We start from the raw sequence: 20,306 nt of genomic DNA, 5'->3' as shown, positions 1-20,306 counted from the left end.
TGTAAAATGTCAGACCAGTACAGGCTTGATGCAGATAATTCTTCCAGTTAAAAAATAAAAATGATCAGACCATTTTCCAGAACCAAAGAAAGAGAATTGTCAGCAAATTATTATTCCCTAAGAGCTGATGGGAATAGTGAGATTCATGTACAGATTCTTGTGGGGGAAACAGTTTTTCAGACACAGGTATCTGAAATATGTGTATCTCTTTTTACAACTTTTAATCCAACATTATGGGAACAATTAACCAGTAAATACAGGTTTTTAAAAAATTATTTGAAATATATTTTAGTGCATATTTCAGACCCCCACCCTCCCACCCCGCCGCCCCACGGACAAGGAAACATGCACACACATACATCATGCCAGACTGGAGCATGAGTGGTAAACATCACTGTCATTTCAATCTATCCTTGGTGCAGTAAAGATTCCCTGCCCTGCCCTCCCCTCCCCTGCCCCCACCTCCATCCCCCTCCACATCTGCATGTTTGGCATTTTCATCCCTGGTGACTATCCCCTCCTGATTTGATTCCTCATGATGTAACCAGCAATGAAACTTGGACTGCTCCAAAAGCCACTGGGAACAGCTTGCACATTCCACAAGCAAGCTCCACTGCCGGTTAGAGGGCATAGAAGTGAATTAGAAGCAGTGGGCACTGGTGACACACTATGACACACCACAGAAGCTCATCATTAGGAAGAGAATGGGAGCCTAATGCACCAGACACCAAAACATGTACTGGGGTCATGTACCACTGGATTGGGGACTACTGAACTGACTACATCTGCCTTGAAGGATGCATTTGGCAGAGGGAGCGCATTCTTCTAGGCAGACAGCACTAGCTTATTCCCCAGCACGGGGGGAGAGGGGGGCATCTTCTGCAGGGCTATTTAAGGAGTATATGCTGTGTGAGGAAGGAGCAAGTACTTGCTGGAAGGGAATAGTATTAAAGTGTTAAGTCCTTAAATGCTTCATGCAGCAGCAAATCCCAGCCAACTACAGCCTGGGAGGCCTGCCCCCACTCCCATCTCCCAGCCCCTCTGAGGGACCTGCCTTTCCTGTGCAGCTGGGAAGGGGGATTGGGTGACAGAGTAGGCAGCCCCCACCCATCTCAGCTTTTGCATTGGCTGGAAGCGTGTGATGGGCAGCTGTGATGCTCCTTGTCAGTCAGCTAGGAAGGGGAATGCATTCAGCAGCGGGTCCAGCTGAGCCGTGGCGTGGGGAAGGCAGGGTAGTGCCCAGCTGAACGCAGAGGGAGACCCAGGCAGCAGCAAGAATTGCTCTGTGTTGCCGCAGACCAGCAGTGCAATATAATGGGAGTGGAAATTGAGACCATCTCCCCTGGAGACGGTAGGGTCTGTCTCTCTCCTGATTTGCTTTTAAGTGGTACTGTGGTGACTGTGATCACAAGAGAGGGAGCCCCCTGGCATCGGGCGTGGGGGCGCGATGCGGGATCAAGGGACAGTGCAGAGGAAGGGTTTCTGGAGGGGGAGTGGGAATCTCGGCTCGGAGGAAGAGGGAGTCCAGGGGTCTCTTGCATCAAGAGAGTGAGAGAAATCTGAGATCAGAGGGAGCTCCTTGCCGGGATACTCTGGCATCAGAAGAGGAAGGAGTCCAGAGGTCTCTGGCTTCAGGAGTGGGGGTGGGAGGTGGATAAGAGGAAGGATGGATATGTGGTCAGAGGGGGCAGAAGTACAAGGGTGCCTTGCATTGGGGGTGGGGATATGGAATCAGAGGAAGCTCAGGAGTCTCTGGGATTAGGAGCGGGATCTAGCGTTAGAGAAGACAGTGAGCCTAGGGTCTCCAGAATCAGGAAGGGTTATCTGGAATCACTGCAGCCTCAGGGGCTCTGGCATCAAAAGATGATATGAGACCAGATGAAGGGGAACCTAGGGATGTCCAACATCTGAAGAAGAAATAAAAGACTGCAGGGTAGAAAGGGGTGTGGGTGACATCCCTAGTATCAGGGAGGGTAAAAGCCTGAGGGTTCTGGGATCAGATGTTTGGGGGGAAGGTCTCTGGGATCAGAGGAACAGAAGGAAAGCCGACTAGGTTCTCTGGGATGAGTAGGCTGCAGTGTCTGCTGCTCCTTTGGTGGCAACAGCAGAGGCAGTGAATGGTTTGGGATATTTAAATGGCATTTGCTGACAGCTGCATAAATCCAAGTGCAGTGAAGTAATTTAGTAACGAGAGCAAATTATAGTCCAGTGCACACCCACTTTAAAATGTGAGCCTTAGCAGTCAGCAGCGAAAGCAGGTTCACTTCTGAATCGCATTCTGGATCAGGCATTATTGGGGTAGCAGCAGCAAGACAGTTAATTTCTGTAGAGGATGGAAATCAACATAATATATGATTGCTCATTAGTGTGTGTGGCTGTGGTGAAAGTTGGCACTTAACGTGCACAGTAACAAAGCTTCCCAAATTTATTTCCAAACCTTTTCATGAACCATAGGCCATTTATGTCAGAATTACTTCAGATGGCACCAGCATTTTGACCGGACTAGCTGTTTTCTCCCCTTTTAAAATACTATTATTGCATCTATAACACTTTATAATGGCTCCAGATTAAAGAGTGTATTAATCTTTGGTTTTTATGGGATCATTTTTTCAGAGTGGCTGCTCCAATCTGGTGTTAGAACATCATTCCATAACTCTTGAAGACAAATGTCATTACCAGGAACCCTATTTTTCTGTGATAATAACTCCAAAATTCTCTAATAAAAACATAAAAATCCATGTTTTTCCATGATTAAAATGAAATGCTGAACTTTAGTTTCCCTAGCTACAATATATAGAGGTATCAGTTGAACACAATGTTTTATAAATATATTTACAGTTTTTAAGCTGTCAGACAGAGCCCTGCCACCCAGGGCAGAGAGCCGGAGCCGTGCCCATTCTCCTGATTATCTGATTTGACCCCATTCTCAATTAGATTGGATAATCAGGGTTCTACTATACATGTTTCTATCTTTTCACAAAATGTAAAAACCAAAGATTCTCTGTAAAAATGCAAATTTCTCATTTTTCCATGTTTTTCCATGGCAAACGGATTTCTAGAATCTCTGGTCATTACTAATATAGAGCCATACGTATCTATAGGCCAAATTCATCCTCGGCTTAACTCTGTTGGCCCAACATCATTTCCTCCCTTGCCTATGCCTTTTAACTGTTTTCTCCATCTACTGTTGTTTACCTCTGTGGGCCAGATTCTGCTCCAATTTACAGTGCTGTAAATTGAGAGTAACTCCACTGATGTACGTACTGTTATTCTATTGTAAGTGTAAGTAAGGGCAGAATTTAGCCTTGTCATTTTATTATTCATCTCTAGAGTGTATTGGGATATGGTTTGTATGAAAGATGCTCTTGAAAATAAAGTTATAAATGTGATTTCTTCTGGTTGCAAATCTTAATCCAATCCAGTTGATTTAAACAGTGTCATTAAAACCAAAACCAGTAAGCACTATTGCCTTCAGATCCACTCAGAAGTCAATTTGCTGTAGTGACTCGTTGATGGTCTTAACATCTTTAGGCCTAATTCAGCCTTGGTATAAGATGATGCATCTCCATTGGTACAGTATTACACCAAGTTATGCCAGGGTGGAATATGGGCCACTGATCACTTGTATCACACTCTTTCTGATCTACTTCCACTAGTGTGACCAGACAGCAAGTGTGAAAAATCGGGACGGGGGTGGGGGGTAATAGGAGCCTATATAAGAAAAAAACCCCAAAATCAGGACTGTCCCTATAAAATCAGGACATCTGGTCACCCTAACTTCCACATTGAATGGTGCATCGTACCTGGCGGTGTTATTAGTTGTGATATTACAGTAGTGCCTACTGCGATCGGGGCCCCATTGTACTAGGCCTTGTACAGACAGGTAGAGTATGTTTACACTGCAGTGTAAGTCAAAGGTTAGTGGGATTCGAATTCACGGACCCTGGCTTTAAAAGCTCAGGGTTTGAGCATCCACACTCATTGGTGACTTTAGGTTAAGAATTTTTGATCTTGGGCCCCACACCAGGGCTCCAATCATATCCCAGATTACCTATATCCCCGAGTCCAACCAATCACATCCCAGACTACCTAGCACACTCTCTAGCCCTTGGTGGTGCAGCATGGGAAAACTTCACTGTCCACCCTGCACATCACAGGAAGTTGTTGCAGCCCACCAACACATTCTGCTGAGCTGTCCTTTTGGTCTGCACGCTCCCAGCACTCAGAACCAGGAACATGGAGTCATCATTTGAAGAACTTTTCTTGCTTGGGCTTTTGCTCCTGTTTCAGGAAATGGGCAGAGGTTTCATGAGATGCTGGTGGACATTTTGGTGGCGTTTTCTGACCCACTGAAGGCATCTGCCAGAGCTAATGATGGAGGAGGAGGAGGAGGATACAGACATGGAAAACTCGAACTGGCTGATGCTTCTCATGACTTTTGGTATAGCTGCTAATGCCCTCTACGTAGACCAGTGTTTCTGGAGCAGGGCCACAAGCACAGATTGGTAGGATCACATCGTCATGCAGACCTGGGATGATCAGCAGTGGGTCCAGAACTTTTGCATGAAGAAAGCTACATTTCTGGTGCTTTGTGAGCAGCTTGCCCTGACCCTCCAGCATCTCAACATACTCATGAGGGTGGCCATATTGGACCTGAAGCAGGTTGTTATAGCTATCTGGAAGCTGGCTACCCCAGACTGCTACAGGTCTGTTGCGAACCGTTTGGTGTTGGAAAGTCAACTCTGGATAAAGTGGAGGCAGAAGTTTTTGAGGCAGTCAGGCCTGTGATTTACCCAAAGGTGATGGGCATAAACAATCGGCAGCAGCTGTGGTGGCGATCCCTCGATTCGAGGATGATTGCTACCACGGATGTACATGTGGGTCCTGAGATGACTCTGGAGTCCGATCCTGGAACGACAGATCCGCCCACAGTAGGTGCAGACATTTCCTGTCGGGCCACTGCCTGCTGGGAGAAAGTTCTTTCTTTTTCTTTCCTTCTCTCCCTCTTTTCAGCTTTGAGGGCAAGGCGCTTCTTCTTGAAGCGGGGCACTGCCTGATGGAGGATGTGGCACCATTGGGGTTGGTTGGTGGCTTGCTCCTCCCAGCTTGTGATGTCCACATCAGTTTTCTTGAGATACGGTTTTAATGTGTCTTTGTAATGATCTCTGACTGTAGGTCAGCTGAGAGTAGAGGGCTTGTTTTGGCAGGCGAGAATCTGGCATCCACACACAATGTCCAACCCAGCGGAGTTGCTGTATAAGGATCATTCCTTCAATACTGGTGACATTGGCTACAGTGAGGATGCTGGCGTTAGTGCAGCGAGCTTCCCACTTGATGTGAAGGGTTTTCCACTGGTCGACAGTCTACCTTCATGGACAGACTGGGACACTATTCCCACCAAATGGCATTGTCATAAATGGAGTTACTGTCCCCCACTGCTATTCTGGGGAAACCCCGCATACCCCCTTTTTGCCCTGGCCTATGAAACCATATACTGATTTCAGAGGGCCTGGCAAAAGAAAGTTTAATTACACTCTCCGAAGGTGTAGAATGGTGGTTGAATGTGCGTTTGGCAGCTTGGAATCCTGCTGGCATGGTCTACCGACCCATTTGGATTCCAGTGTCATCAGTGATGTCTGATTTATTGTGCCTTGCTGGGCTCTTCACAGTCTTTGTGAGGTCAAAGGGGAGCCATTTGCCCCTGAATGGCCCTATGACGGTAATGGACTGCTGAACCAGTACACTCAACCAGAAAGTGCACTGATCTCACAGCTGGAACAGGCAACGGAAATCAGGGGTGCTCTGTGATCCCACATTATGGACTTGCATGGACCAATGGAAGAGGGAGAATAGTACATTTATGAATGTTTTTGTACAGCAATGTTTACAGTAAATGAGGCACTATCACACCACTCAATGAAAGGGTGCACCGTCACTGTACACAGCGAATGGGGGAGGTATTGATTGTCATGAATTTTTATTTCGGATGACATGACTGTTAATGTAATGCGTGTGGGGGAGCAGTGCATTTACTATTGATTGCTGTACATAGCTGTATGGAGAAATTGTTTGGATACAACTTTTGCCTTACCCTGTGTTTATCTTTATTATTCAAAATACACATTATAAGATGTGATGTAGTGAGCGCAATAAACTTTCCTAATAAAATACAAGCCTATATTTGTATTATAAAAATAACCATATTAGAGCATTGCCAGGCAGGCCTGCATACCAAAACAACAGTCATAAACCAACACCACCCAACCATGGAATTGTCCAAAGTGCTCCTGGTATGCAGCTCCTGGTACTGTAGACTGGATTCACGCCATGGAGTGGGCACAGCAGGAGCCTGCAATCTTGTGGCCATTAGCGAAAGCAGCCACTCAAACAGGTTTTTCTGCTGTGCTCTGACATCCTCCTTCAGCCAATGTTCTTGTTCCTGGGACTGAAATGCAAGTGTCTGCTCCCTTGCTGCAATTCTGTCCTCGGCATGTATGCTGCTGAAATATGCAAACTTACGGTGACTGAACAGCACATCTATGAGGGGAGTGGCTGGTCAGCTACCGAGCTGACCCTGGAAAATACATCCTTCCTCAAAATGTGACTACCTATCTGGAGTTCCTGCTATGGGAAAACTTTGCAGCTATCAGCACCCAGATTGCCCCACGCAGGACCCTTTCACCCCACACTGGATCGCCCCTCCACACTTGGATCCTGTCGGGCTGAGCCTGCTTGCCCCACACCTGGATACGGAGAGAAGGCTGGGTGTGCGTGTGAGACTTTGTCCTTCTCGCTCGCTGTGGAGCCGTATAGATGTGCTAATATGCCCAGTAAGGAATCTATTTGTCAAAAAAACATTTCCTGAATCTTTTTTGTTGTCTGTATTGTTACAGACATGCTTGCTGACAGGTATTTTGTAAGAAATTATCCAAATAATTGCAAATGGTGTGATTATACTGTGTTATTTTGACAATAAAATATTCAGAATTTTGCAGAATTTTAAAATATTGTGTGCATAATTTTTATATTTTTGGTGTAGAATTTTTAATTTTTTTGGTGCAGGATTCCCCCAGGAGTAATCTTCCAATCTAAATAGGCCAGACAATAGGTTGTAACGAGCACCACCACTACCATTTTGTATTGTGATTCTCTGGTGAACCTACCTGTCTCAATGCTTTGCCTATCATAGGCTTTGTCCTCCTGCCATTTGCTGTTCATGGTGTTTGGCTTTGGCGCACTACCTTGTTATGCATTATTGGGAATCTCAGCTCATAGCCTATATAATGCACAACACATTAGCACACAACATTCAGTCAGAAGAGGCAACAGAAGGCAGGCAGGATCAGCTCATGCTCCTACCTGAATCCCCAATTTATGGTTTCCTGACCCTGCTGTTCTGTAGTGGTGGGGCCTTCTGATGGATTATGGATCAAAGTTCTGTTGAATCTGGGGCCTCTGTCTGCCAGTTCAGATACACAAAACAATGGTGCCATTATTAGGAGGGTTTTGGGTGCATCCTGAAAAATTGCCCTGTAGCTGTATTTTAGCAATATATAGAGTGGGAGGATGGAGGGGGTAACTCTTATCAGTGGCAGGAAAATCATTCAGACCTCTTGCCCTTGGTTCAAAATATTAACAAGGGGCTAACAAGATCTCTCTTCACCCATCACTGCTTTCCTATCTCATGTGACTGCAGATCTGAAAATGCATTTGCAGTGTATGAGATAGGATTTTTTTTAAAAACCATCGCCGCTTGCTAATTATATGTGTTCTTATTAAAGTAGACTTAAGTAAAAGGTATTGGAATTATGAATACAAACACATTACTTTACCACATCTTCATAATGTAATCTTATTCATTTGTGAACAATAGCAAAATATAAGTTCAGTGAAGTTAAAGATTATTATAATTAAGGCTAAGATTTATTCCTGGGTATTTTTGGTAAAAGTCATGGACAAGTCATGGGCAATAAATAAAAATTCACAGGCTGGCCTGTCTGTGACTTTTACCAAAAATACCCCAGACTAAATCTCTACTTCTGGGGCCCCGCTGCTCTGGGGGGCCCCTGCTGGGGAAGGGCCCTACACCAGTGCTGGGCGTTGACTGCTCCTCGGGCGGTCTGTAGGACCAGCCGCAACGGCCGCTGCTTGGGCGGTCCCCAGAGCCAGATGCCCAGGGTTTCCTGAGCAGTGGCCAGTGCGGCTGGCTCCAGGGACCACCAGAACAGCTGGTCCCGGGTCGCTCCAGCAGCGGCCGGTGTGGCTGGCTGTGGGGCACCTGAGAAGCTGTCCCAGGAGCCAGCTGCTCGGGCAGCCCTGAAGTCAGCTGCACCAGCCGCTGCGGAAGTCACGGAGGTCGTGGAAAGTTATGGAGACCGTGACTTCCCCAACCTCCGTGAAAGAATCGCAGCCGTAATTATAATTCATTATGTCTTTCCAAAGGCCATCCCCCTGCAGTTGTAGGATGTAGTCTGCTGTCAGAGGACAAATCAGATGTTAAAGCTAGTAAGAAAAGATATTAGACTTGACAGAAAGGAGAAACCACATTAATATAAGAAAACACGTCTTCCTAAACTAAATAGGGGACCTTTTATCCTAAACCATTTCACTCCCATCCTGAATATTGGTGACTAAGATAAAATGACACCCAGACTCAAAGCAGCCCTAGAGTCAAACCCCAGTCTAACCTCCTGAACCCACCTCTCCTAAAAGCGAAACTTTCCCACACAGGATGGTTAATCAAAGACTTATTAAAAATATACTTTTCTATTTTTAACAGGACGGACATTTCCAAAGAAGGGTCAGACGTGCGTGGTACACTACACAGGTGAGGCGTGTTCTGAATGTTCTGTCCAGACGGCTTTGCACTTCGGGAGCCGTTTGTCATTTCAGATTTCATGATCATATTTTTTCCCCTTCCTTTGCCGCTTCTTGGCCTTTTAATATTTTTCTGTGTAGTTTCCTGAAGGCATCACTCTTGACTGGGCAGCTCCAACTACAATATCTATGTGTGCATGCTATTCTTTGCTAAGTGGAATGTTTAATAGCGTATGGTTAATAAATGACACTGTGGGCCTGATTCTCCGCTCCATTACACTAGCCATTGAAGGCAAGTGGAAAACACATGTTACACAGTGGAGGATCAGGCCCTCTATCTCCATCATCTCGGACCCTGAGGTCATTAATTGAGATGCAATGATATTCCTTCTTTCTTTTGGCTGTGTATAAGATAAAAGCATGTATCCCAGAGATTAGGGGTAAATTCACCCCTGTGCAGGGGGGCGGGGGGGACAGTACAAAGTCCTACTTTGAGGACTTAAATGGGTCTTAATGTTGCCTGTTGATGCTCTTCCATTGTGTATAAATACTTAAAGAGTCATTGGGCTAAAGAGAGTGAGTATGACTCTGTAGCCTAGTGGTTAGAGCACCCACCTGCGAGATGGGAGACCTGGTGTTTAGTCCCCTACTCCAATGATTGTTGTGTCTTGTGTATTTAGATTATATGCAATTTGGGCCAGGGACTGTCTCTTACTATGTGTATGTAAGCACCTGGCACATTGCCCTGGTCTCAGTTGAGTTTGCTAGGTCATACTGTAATATTGATAATAATAACAATAAGGGAATAACAGTGGCCTTAGTAATGGTGTATCTCAACATTAGGAAGGTATTTTTCTACAGTTCAGTATAGTTTCTTAAGATTAAATGCAGTGAGTTCTTGGTGTGGGGAATCTGTAGTGTCAACTCTTCAAAGCAGGCTGGCTGGAGGTAGGGTTGCCAACCCTCCCGGATTGGCTGGGAGTCTCCCGGAATCAATCTCCTGGTGGCTACTGAAACCAATCCAGGAGATTTTAATAGGCTGCTAAAAGTCCGGTCGGCAGCACAACGGGGCAAAGGCAGGCTCCCTACCTGCCCTGGCTCCACGTGGCTCCCGGAAGTGACTGGCAAGTCCCTCTGGCTCCTAGGCACAGGAGCGGCCAGGGGGGTCTCTGTGTGCTTCCCCTGCCCTGTGTGCCAACTCCGCAGCTCCCATTGGCCGGGAACCACGGCCAATGGGAGCTGCGGGGACGGTGCCTGCAGGCAGGGGCAGTGCACAGAGCCGCCTGGCCGCCCCGGAGCCTAGGAGCCAGACATGCCAGTTGCTTCCAGGAGCCGCCTGAAGGAAGCGCTGCCTGGCTGGAGCCCGCAGCCCTCACCCTCTCCCACGCCTCAACCCCTTGCCCCAGCCCTGGGCCCCCTCCCGCACCCAAACTCCCTCCCCTCCTGCACCCCACACCTTCTCCTGTACCCCAACCCCCTGACCCAGGCTCAGCCCAGAGCCTTCTCCCACATTCTGAAACCCTCAGGCCCACCCTCCAGCCCAGAGCCCGCACCTCCCTCCCCTCACCCCAACCCCCTGCCCCGGCCCGGTGAAAGTGAGTGAGGGAGGGGGAAAGCGAGCGAGGGGTGGGGGGATGGAGTGAGCGGGGGGTGGGCCTCAGAGATGGGGCAGGGCCTTGGGGAAGGTGCAGGGCAGGGGGCGGGGCAAGTTGGCAACCCTAGCTGGAGGTGATGGAAGGTGTGACTTTCCATTAAACAAGATCTCTATAAGTTCTAGTTTTTGTCACATGTGTTATGACTTTGAATACTTTGTCTAGTGGCTAAAGCATAGGATTGGGAGTCAGGAATTCTGGATCCTGTTCCTGGCACTGCTGCTGAATTGCTGTGTGACTTCAAACAACCCTTGAATACATAGGCCCGAATTCAGCCTTTAATTATAGCGGGGCAGCTCTTATTCACAATCATTGTAACTGAGGGTAGAACTGAGCCCTTAATCTCTCCGTACCTCTGCTTACCCATCTGTAAAATTGGAATAATACTGCAATTACCCACTTTGGAGGAATATTACAAGCCTCAATTCATTAATGTTTGTGAAGTGCTGTGAGGTTTTTGTTTGAAAGGTGCGATAGCAGTGCACATTATATTATTATTTATTTATGAAATTAAACATCTTTCAGAGCAGCATTTTGCTGATGGTCACAGACCTAATTAATGTCCAGTAGGAAATCAATCCGTTTCTTTTTAAAACACTTAAGATCAGATAAATCTTCAGCTGGAGTCAATCAGTACAGCTCCATTGACTATTGACTTCAATGGAGCTACCCAAATTGGCCCTGTATTTAAATCAGAATTCATAAATGATGCTCTTGTCTTTTTTGTTGTTGCTTGCACTAGTGATCTGGGGGCACATTGCTGTCATTCCTTTTGCCATATGTTACCAAACATTTTGTATTTATGTATACATTACCAAATGCTTGGTAATTTTTGTTTCTGATGTTGGGTGAAGGCCATGCATAATGTGCAGATTATTGGTAGTTTATGAAATGTACTTGATTTATCGGGATGAAAAAAGAAAAAAAATCCATTTAACACAACACAGATTTCTATGGAATTTGATTATATGACTCTGCCAAAAAGAGAAGAATTTTCTATGTATTTCACGGGCCAAAATCAATACAGCCTTAATACAGTATTCTCATTATAATGGTTGGAAATCTATGGGCATAAGGCCAGATTCCCATCTCAGCAAGACTGATGTAAATCAAGAGTAATGCCACTGAATGGAATGGAGTTACACCAGTCTTTCTAGATGAGAATCTGGCCAATATAGCTTAATGTTTGCATGGCTTGATATACGTTCATCCAATCTGGAAGTGCTCTGTGTCAGCATAAATGCAAAAACCTGATATTAGCCCAGTCCTGTTCTCAAACAAACACATAAACACCCATTGACTTCAGTGGGTGTTGTGCTTGTGTATCTGAGGAAAGAATTAGGCTCTAAGCAAGGAATTTAATCAAAATTCTTTGTCTTTAATTAGCTGTCTGGGTGATTTTGTAATAGATGGCGAAAACAGAAATTAGAGCTAGCATTAATAAAAACTGTGGTGTAGAAGACAATGGAACTGAGCCTTGAATTATAGGCAACCAAAACTTGCCTAGCTATAAGGAACTAAATTGATTATAAAGCCTTTCCAAGATATCTTGTACAATAGGATATGGTGTGATGCATGCCAATTCTTTGTATTTTCTAGTAAAAGTCATATGCGTCTTTAAATTGCCATGGCTTGAAAAGATGGATGCTTTTTACATTGGTGAAGATCTTAGTGGCAGCTGAGACCAAATGAAAGTGTATCTCAAGTCTTCTCTGCTTTTTTTCTGTGAATCATAATTGCAAAAGGTAGTTTGGCTATTCAGTGTGAAACGTGCTCCTCTGAGACCACACAGACACAGCTTGCAAATGTTAAGATTCTCTGATGAAGTCAGTCAAATTTTCACTTTTGCTCATTTACCATAGATCAGTTAATATGTGGGAACATTTTAATGGAGAGGTTGTTGTATAGTGACTGGAGCTTGGGACTAGGAGTTAGTGGGGAAGAGGGTTTTGTTCCTTGCTATGCCACCTATTTACTGTCTGACCTAGGGTACGTGACTTGCTTCCACTGTGCCTCAGTTTTGAAATTTGTAAGTAATGGAGATAGTGCCTCACAGGATTGTCATGAAACCTAAATAATGTTCACAAAATGTTTTGAGATTCTCATGTTAAAAGAGACTATAGAAGTGAAAAAAGATTGAGCTGGTAGAGAGCATACACAGATCTTGTAAGCAAAATATAGTAGCTTCAACAAGTAAATGAATGAGTTTGAGTTGAACATCTCAGTTCATTTCCTTGTGGAAAAGGGTCCATATCATAAAATGGACCCTCAGATTGCCCAGTTCTTCCACCCTTACTCACATTGAGCAATACCGTACTATGCAATAGTCCTATTGGTTGAAGTGAAATCACTTGCAGAGTTAGGTACTACAGTAACTCCTCACTTAAAGTCATCCCGGTTAACGTTGTTTTGTTGTTACATTGCTGATCAATTAGGGAACATGCTCATTTAAAGTTGCGCAATGCTCCCTTCTAACGTCGTTTGGCAGCCGCCTGCTTTGTCCACTGCTTGCAGGAAGAGCAGCCCGGTGGAGCTAGCTGGTGGGGGCTTGGAACCAGAGTGGACCAAAAGCCCCCCTATCAGCTCCCCGTTCCCCTAAGTTCCCTGTGCAGCAGCTGCCCAGCAGTCTAGCAATTGCAGCTGTCCCTCCCCCCACTGCCATGTGCTGCTCCTGTCCTCTGCCTTGGAGCTGCTCCCTGAGACTCCTGCTTGCTGTGGGGGGGGAGGGAGGAAGAGGGGGGCTAATGTCAGGGTGTCCCCCTTCCTCCTGCTCCTGCACCCCGCTTACCCCATCTTCCATAGAGCAGGGGGGACACACAACAGAGGGTGCTTCCAGGCAGCAGCAGCTGCGGTGAGTCTCCGCTTGCTGATCTAATTAACAAGGCAGTGTACTTCTGACCCCACCCTTCATACTTAAAGGGGAAATGCGCATCTCTCTCTTGCACACACACACACAGGTTGTGTGTCTCTGTCTCTGTCTGCCCTCCCTCCTTTCCTGCTGCCTTGTACAGTAGAGTGTGAGAGTTAACCTTTGAGGGCTCAGCCAATTGCTAGTTCATCATTTAGCAGTAAGGCATTCCCTGGAAATATCCCACCTTCTGACTCCTCCACTAGGGTTACCATATATCCGGATTTCCCCGGACATGTCCGGCTTTTTGGTCCTCAAATCCCCGTCCGGGGGGAATTTTCAAAAAGCCAGGGAAATAGGGAGGCATAAGCCAGGGTCCGCCCGGCCCCAGCACAACCCGCCGGGTCCGCAGCGCAGCCCAGCCGCCCCGGCTACATTGTAGCGAGCTCGGGCGGGGGGAGGGAGGGCGCAGCCGCAGAAGGCGGCGGAGGGGCCGCTGCTGCCCCCGCAGGCTGGGCGGACCGCGCGCCCCAGTCGAGCCCGCAGGACCACGGGAAGGCCGGGCCCAGCCAGCGGCTCGGGCTTCCCTCGCGGGCGGGGATCCCCCGGCCACTGGGGGACCCTTCCTGCGGCCCCGTCGCCCCACGCGGCTCAGAACCCGGCGCCACGGGAGCTGTTTCCAGCGGGGAACGTGCTCGGTGGCGGCAGGAAGGAGGCTGCGGCGCGGGGTGGGGAGTGCGGCGCGGGGCGGGGAGTGCGGCGTGTGCTGGAGCTGCAGGACCCGCGCCGCCCCGGTCGCCGCTGAGCGTCCGAAGCCCCCGCCAGGCAGAGGCTGCCGGGTGAGCGGGGGAGCAGGGCAGGCGGGGGGTGCAGAGGCTGCAGGGCGAGGAGGAGCAGGGCAGGCAGGGGCATAGAGGCTGCAGGGGCAGGGGGGCGCAGGGGCAGGGCAGGCGGGGGGCGCAGAGGCTGCAGGGGCGGGGGGGTGCAGGGGCTGCAGGGCGAATGGGGAGTAGGGGTCACAGAGGCTGCAGGGCGAGTGGGGAGCAGGGGTCACAGAGGCTGCAGGGCAAGGGGGTGCAGAGGCTGCATGGTGAGTGGGGAGCAGGGGTCACAGAGGCTGCAGGGCAAGGGGGGGTGCAGAGGCTGCAGGGCGAGTAGGGAGCGGGGGTCACAGAGGCTGCAGGGGAGGGGTGTGTGTGCAGGGGCTGCAGGGCGAGTGGGGAGCAGGGAAGCACTTAGCAACCCCCAACCAAGATCAGAGCGGGAGGGAGGAGGGGGAATGCGGGGTGCTCAGAGGAGGGGGCAGAGTTGGGGCAGGGACTTTGAGGAAGGGGTTGGAATGGGGCCGGGGAAGGGGCGGGGTTGGGGCGGGGCCGGGGGTGGGGAAGGGGCGGAGTTGGGGCAGGGCCAGGGCCCCCGTGGAGTGTCCTTTTTTTTCAGTGTTGAAATATGGTAACCCTATCCTCCACCTCATCCAAGCTTCACAATCATCATCACTGTGTACCAGTATTAAATTGTTTGTTGAAAACTTATACTGTGTGTGTGTGTGTATATATATATATATATATATATATATATATATATATATACTCTATAAAATATAGTCTTTTGTCTGGTGAAAAAAATTTCCCTGGAACCTAACCTCCTCATTTACATTAATTCTTATGGGGAAATTGGATTCGCATAATATCGTTTCGCTTAAAGTTGCATTTTTCAGGAACATAACTACAACGTTAAGTGAGGAGTTACAGTACTTAACATGAATAGGGTAACAGAATTAGACCCAGAATTGGCACTGGACAGCAACCTTGCTGGCAATCTCAGATGAGAGATAAGGATTGATTGGGCATGCAGACTTCTTTATCATTGTATCCCCTTAAAGATGATCTCTGCAGGTCAGAGTTTTGACACCTGGTCTGCATGGTGAGAAGAAGCTAGCATTGCTGCTAGAGCTGGTTGGGATTTTTTTGACAAAACAGTATTTTGTCAGAAAATGCCAATTTGTCAAAACCAACATTTTTCACAGGAAAAGGTCGGCTTCTACAATTTTTTGACAGGAAAGGTTTCTCAGGTCCACAGTGGAAGTTAGAGAGCAAGAAAGAATCTGAGTCAGGGCGAGCAGGGACTTGAATATAGATCTCCCACCTTCCTGATGAGTACCCTGACCACTGAGCTATTGGCTATTTTGGAGGTGGGTTTCGTGGGTTTCTTGGAGAATTTTGAATGGTCTCAGTATCATCCCAACACGGAACAGAAAAACTTGTGAAATCTCAAAAAAAAATAAAAAAAATTGCAGGATGGGAAGCCTGTTTCTCATCCAACTCTACTGCTGCCCGTTGTCTGGATAAATAGAAGACTTCAGTCTTCAGGACTGCTCTGTAAGCCCAACCACCTTAACACTCATTTGAGAAAAACAAAGGACCTAGTTTCTTTTATGCAGATTTAAGAAGACAAAAGAGATATTTCTTCAAGACAACAAAAAAAGGGGCTTTCTGCGCTGTGAGTGACTTTGCTGTCACTGGAAGACAGGTTTGGAGACTACCAGTTTTCTGTGCTGACGGAGCACCCATTGAACTCAATAGGAGTTCCTTTCCCGGAGGATTTGCTGCATCAAGCTGTCTCCCTGTGTGCATTGAAATTAAATTGCTAGAAAATAATTAAGCCCCCTGCTGTCTAGTCCATGAAAAAGCTATAATAAGTTGATATGAAGTCAAGAAAAGTTGCCAAGGAGCTTATGTAACGTAACAAAGAAGTAATGGCCTCTGTTCATCAGGCTTTTTGAGCTCAGTACTAATCTGGGGCAACACACACTTGCAGAATAATTGATGCTCTTTCAAACTGAGGGTTGCGGCTCCCATTTGCACATGTTTACAGTGACCACAATTATGTTCACGCTACACATTTCTAGCTCATGTAAATTTAATGGCCAAGCTCTGAAAGCTTTGTAATAATTGATGCCAATTAGAATTCCAGATTCAGATCTTCACCAAAATGAAATAGATTTCTAATGGGTTTATATATATACAAAGAGTTCCACAATTATTCATGCTTCTGAGTCCGTACTGAACTAGTGCCAGCATGACATTAAGGGGCTTTATATTGAAAGTACCGTCTTTCAAAGAAAATTTAAGATTTAGTCCTAGCTAGTTGAGGGTATTATAAATCCGACATTACTATTTCCTAAGAACGTTGGCCTCAAAGTCCGTGTTCCCTGCACATCACATGGCACAGAGAATCCTTATGACACCACATGCATGGGATTGCTAGGCAGAGCCAGGGGACCAATATAATCAGAGGGCCAGTGGATCCACATAGCAGCCAACACCTGTATCCATCACCCAAGCAGGGATGCAGTAACTGTTGGGACTACAGAAGCCTGGAGACCACAGCAGCTGTGAACTATCTCTGATTCCACACTGTGATCTAGGTGGGTGTATTCTATCTCCCCCAATCTGTGCCTCACTTCTTAGTCCAGCTCTTGCTCCCCCTTCCTGACTTGGCTCATTAGTCCTATAATATATAGGTTCTTATACTGTCCTCATCACCATGGTATCTGAGCCCCTTCCAGAAGTGCATATAATGATGTGACTAACATCTGTCCCATGTGGGTTGTTCTTTCTCTCATCCTCTCTCCAGGGAGAGAGTTATGTGTGCAGTGTAATGTGTTAGTTTGGTAGGTTTGTTTTGTTTTATTTTTAATATACAATGGAGAAGGCATGTTAGTTTATCTAGTCCATCTGCTAGTCCAGCATTGTTCTCTGCAGTACATTTGCTAGTGCTTTGTACAGTCTAGTTTTAAATCTCGCAAGTGATAGCTACTTATGCTACTTCCAAACCCTTTAAAATGATGCAGCATTCTTTGGAAATGAGACAAGGACACACTGGATTTTTTGATAAAATCATGGGGAAAATCAACTTGCACCCACAGGACTTTTGTCTGAAAGCAGCGGACACTGACCATGGACTCTGGGAAAAATTCAGTCTGACTCCTCCACTGGCAAGAAAACTCGACAATGTATCTTGCAGCTAGGGAACAGCCAAACCCAAAGTCCTAGATATGAACTCCCCTCAACTTCAGGAAGAAGGGCTGGTTGAAAATTTTCTGTCAAAACTGTTTTTCAGTGGAACATTCGGTTTTTGACTAAACAAAACTTTTCATGAAAAATACCTGCTTTCTGTGGAAAACTTTTTCTTTTGGTTGAAAAACTGAAAATGCTTTAGTTTTGGGCCAAAACCCAAATAATTTTATTTGGCAATGTTATGGCCGTGCCTCACAGGAGTTTTAGGTTGAGAGCCTCATGCCTCCATTCTCGGGTCTGGGCTGGATTTCCTAGCCAGACTACATCTCCCATGATGCACCATGGCCAAGGACTCACATAATGTGCCACAGTAACTCAGAAAGATGAGAGATTGGAACATCATGGTAGATGTAGTCTGTCCAAGCAACTTGGCCCAACGAGGAGAATGGAGTGTGAGGTACTCAAACATCAGTTCCCATGAGACACCACAGTAGCATTTCCAATTGAAATGGTAGGTTTTCAGATGAAAGTTTTTGACCACTTTTTTGTTTTGTTTGTTTGTTTTTTCACTGAAAATTCAACATTTTCTGCAGAAAAACTTCCACTTCCTGACAAACTCTAGGAGGAGGTCCAGAATCCAGGTCTAAAATTCATTAGTTGGTTGCTCTCTCTGTAACGGTCTGAGTTAAAACCCTGTATCTGATCCCCCCACCCCAACTATCAATTTTTATTTAGAGATTTGGATCTGCATTTTGCAATTTAGTGTCATCTCAAATTGCAACCCAGATTAATCTTGCATTGTTCCTGCTCCAGTGTCCGTTCGTCATAGGGAGAAATGATTTTTTCTTGTTCAGTAATGATCCCATCTGTCCCACCAGTTTAATCCTTTCATGTCTGTATTGCTTAAAAGTTATATGAAATTGTGGCAGCCCCACTAGACATTCATTATTTTACCTCCCCATTCACTCTCCCTCTCTCTCATCCCCACAATCACTACATAAATGTATTTTATATATTATTCACTGTGTCCATTTTATAGGTGAATATGATCATATGTCCTCTTCAAATTCTAAAAGAAAGTGTATTCTTCAGTCTCCTGGTCTTGTAGCTGCAATAGGGAAATCAAGCTATAATGTTTGCAGTACTTCAATACCCTGAGCATTAGTCACTCATGTTATATATATAATTCTACTTTTATGCTCTGATTAATCTTTTCTCATTCTAAAAAGGTTCTCCTTTTTCTTTGGAAGGGATGTAGTGAGTAGCTGGCAACAGCTCTGGAAAGGCTACAGCTGCTTCCTCCCTTATTCTGCCAGGGGAATTTTTGGAGCGGGTAGACAGTGGCATTGATAGCTTGCACCTTCAGGTTTATGCCCTTCCCTGATTTTTCAGTGGTGTCACTTGCACCTTGTCTCCAATCAAGTGAGCAGCAAGGCAGGTGCACAATTCCTGCCCTACTCCCCGAGCCAGTCAGCAATGCTTCTGCAGCGCACAGCTGAGTGCTATCGTGTGCGTTATCTAAGTGATTCCCTTTTTCAGAGTGTCCTATTCACTTCCTGGCCTGAACCCAGAGACATGATCCTGTTTCTGAACCTTGATTTCCTGAGTCAGTGCTTCTAGTACCTAGCAGGAGAGGCAGTTAAAGGGCCACCATGTCAAAATGAAGAGCACATGTTAAAAAAGATCCTTAGCTGGGTTACTAATAATACCTTAGATTGTTTGACGTGAAAGCCTTTAAATATCTAATTTCCTTTTCCACATTTGTGCTTATGATTCAAATTCTTGGATTCAAACAGAAGTTTTAAACATCAGCAGGTCAAATCCAAGCACTGGACCAAATTCTGCACTGATGTAAGTGGGCAAATTTCCATTGTGGGCAATACAGTTGCGCTCTCTTATGCCAGCAGTGAATTTGACCATTGCAATAGCCACCTAAAATTTAGACTTGGATTTCAACGCCCCCAAATTCAAGAGTGTGCAGATCTGGCATTTTGGTTAGTCCCATTACAATACAGATATCATTTCACCTATGTAGCTAGGTTCCTTTACCATGCCTAACACTGTAGTATCTGAGAACCTGAGATATGAAGCTCTCATCCATATCTAGAGTCTGGATCGCTGATTATGTTTTTTGTTTACATTTCACATTTCTTTCCATTTAGACAGTGAAATTAAACTGTTCAGATTCATTTTCTGGGTCTTCTCTAATCATAATAATACTTAGCTCTTACCCAGTGCTTTTTATCTGTAGATCTCAAAGTACTTTATAAAGGAGTTCAGTATTATGGGCCTCACTTTACAAATGGAGAAACTGAGGCACAGAGAGAGGTAAAGCAACTTGCCCAAGCTACCCAACAGGTTAGTGTCAAAGCTAGGAATAGAACCCATGTGTCCCAATGCCATGTTCTACTCACTAGGCTACATTGCCTCTCTCAAGCAATTCCTTTGTGTCTTTCCAGTCCTGCAGTGAATGTGTAACGCTTCGGAACAAATCATTTAAACTGAAATGGGCTGGCAGGAAAATTACATTTTTATTTTTATTAGATTTTGTGGGTTTTTTTAAACCAAACCTAATTTTGGGGCCAAATTGAAATAGAAATTATTGTTTTTATAAGAGTTGTAAACAGATGAAGGGCCCGAGTCTTTCTTGTTAAAAAGAATAATGAGGTCATCTACAATAATGATTCAAAACACTACAAAACCATAGCTAAAGCCATTATTTTACCTCACATTACATTACTGGGACATTACTGAAGAATATTGTACTGTTTTTAATAAGGTCACCATCAATGCACACTCAACGCTCCTATTGATTTCGTGGAAGTTTAGAATGGGTAAAAATAAATAACAGAATTGGAACCTTAGTGAGCTAGAAAATATAAATGCAGAGCCAGGGATGATGGAGAAATGGAAAATAGTTGGAGACGTTGGATCTTACAGAGAGCAGAGAAATGATAGTTTCTAAGGGAC

At 45.8% G+C, this 20,306-nt stretch overlaps 1 protein-coding gene across 1 annotated transcript in view; it reads left to right on the top strand.

Annotated features, from left to right (window-relative positions):
* Positions 1–1,314: 1,314 nt before the first annotated feature.
* FKBP1B (FKBP prolyl isomerase 1B) overlaps positions 1,315–20,306 on the top strand; it is a 50,045-nt gene continuing 31,053 nt past the window's right edge. Inside the window, exons 1-2 of the mRNA XM_065401789.1 lie at positions 1,315–1,351; positions 8,780–8,827. Coding sequence (XP_065257861.1) covers positions 1,315–1,351; positions 8,780–8,827 — 85 coding nt within the window. The remainder of the gene's footprint in view (positions 1,352–8,779; positions 8,828–20,306) is intronic.

Source organism: Emys orbicularis, chromosome 3, assembly GCF_028017835.1.
Source record: "Emys orbicularis isolate rEmyOrb1 chromosome 3, rEmyOrb1.hap1, whole genome shotgun sequence".
Classification (NCBI taxonomy): domain Eukaryota; kingdom Metazoa; phylum Chordata; order Testudines; family Emydidae; genus Emys; species Emys orbicularis.
This window is presented reverse-complemented; position numbering and strand designations above follow the sequence as displayed.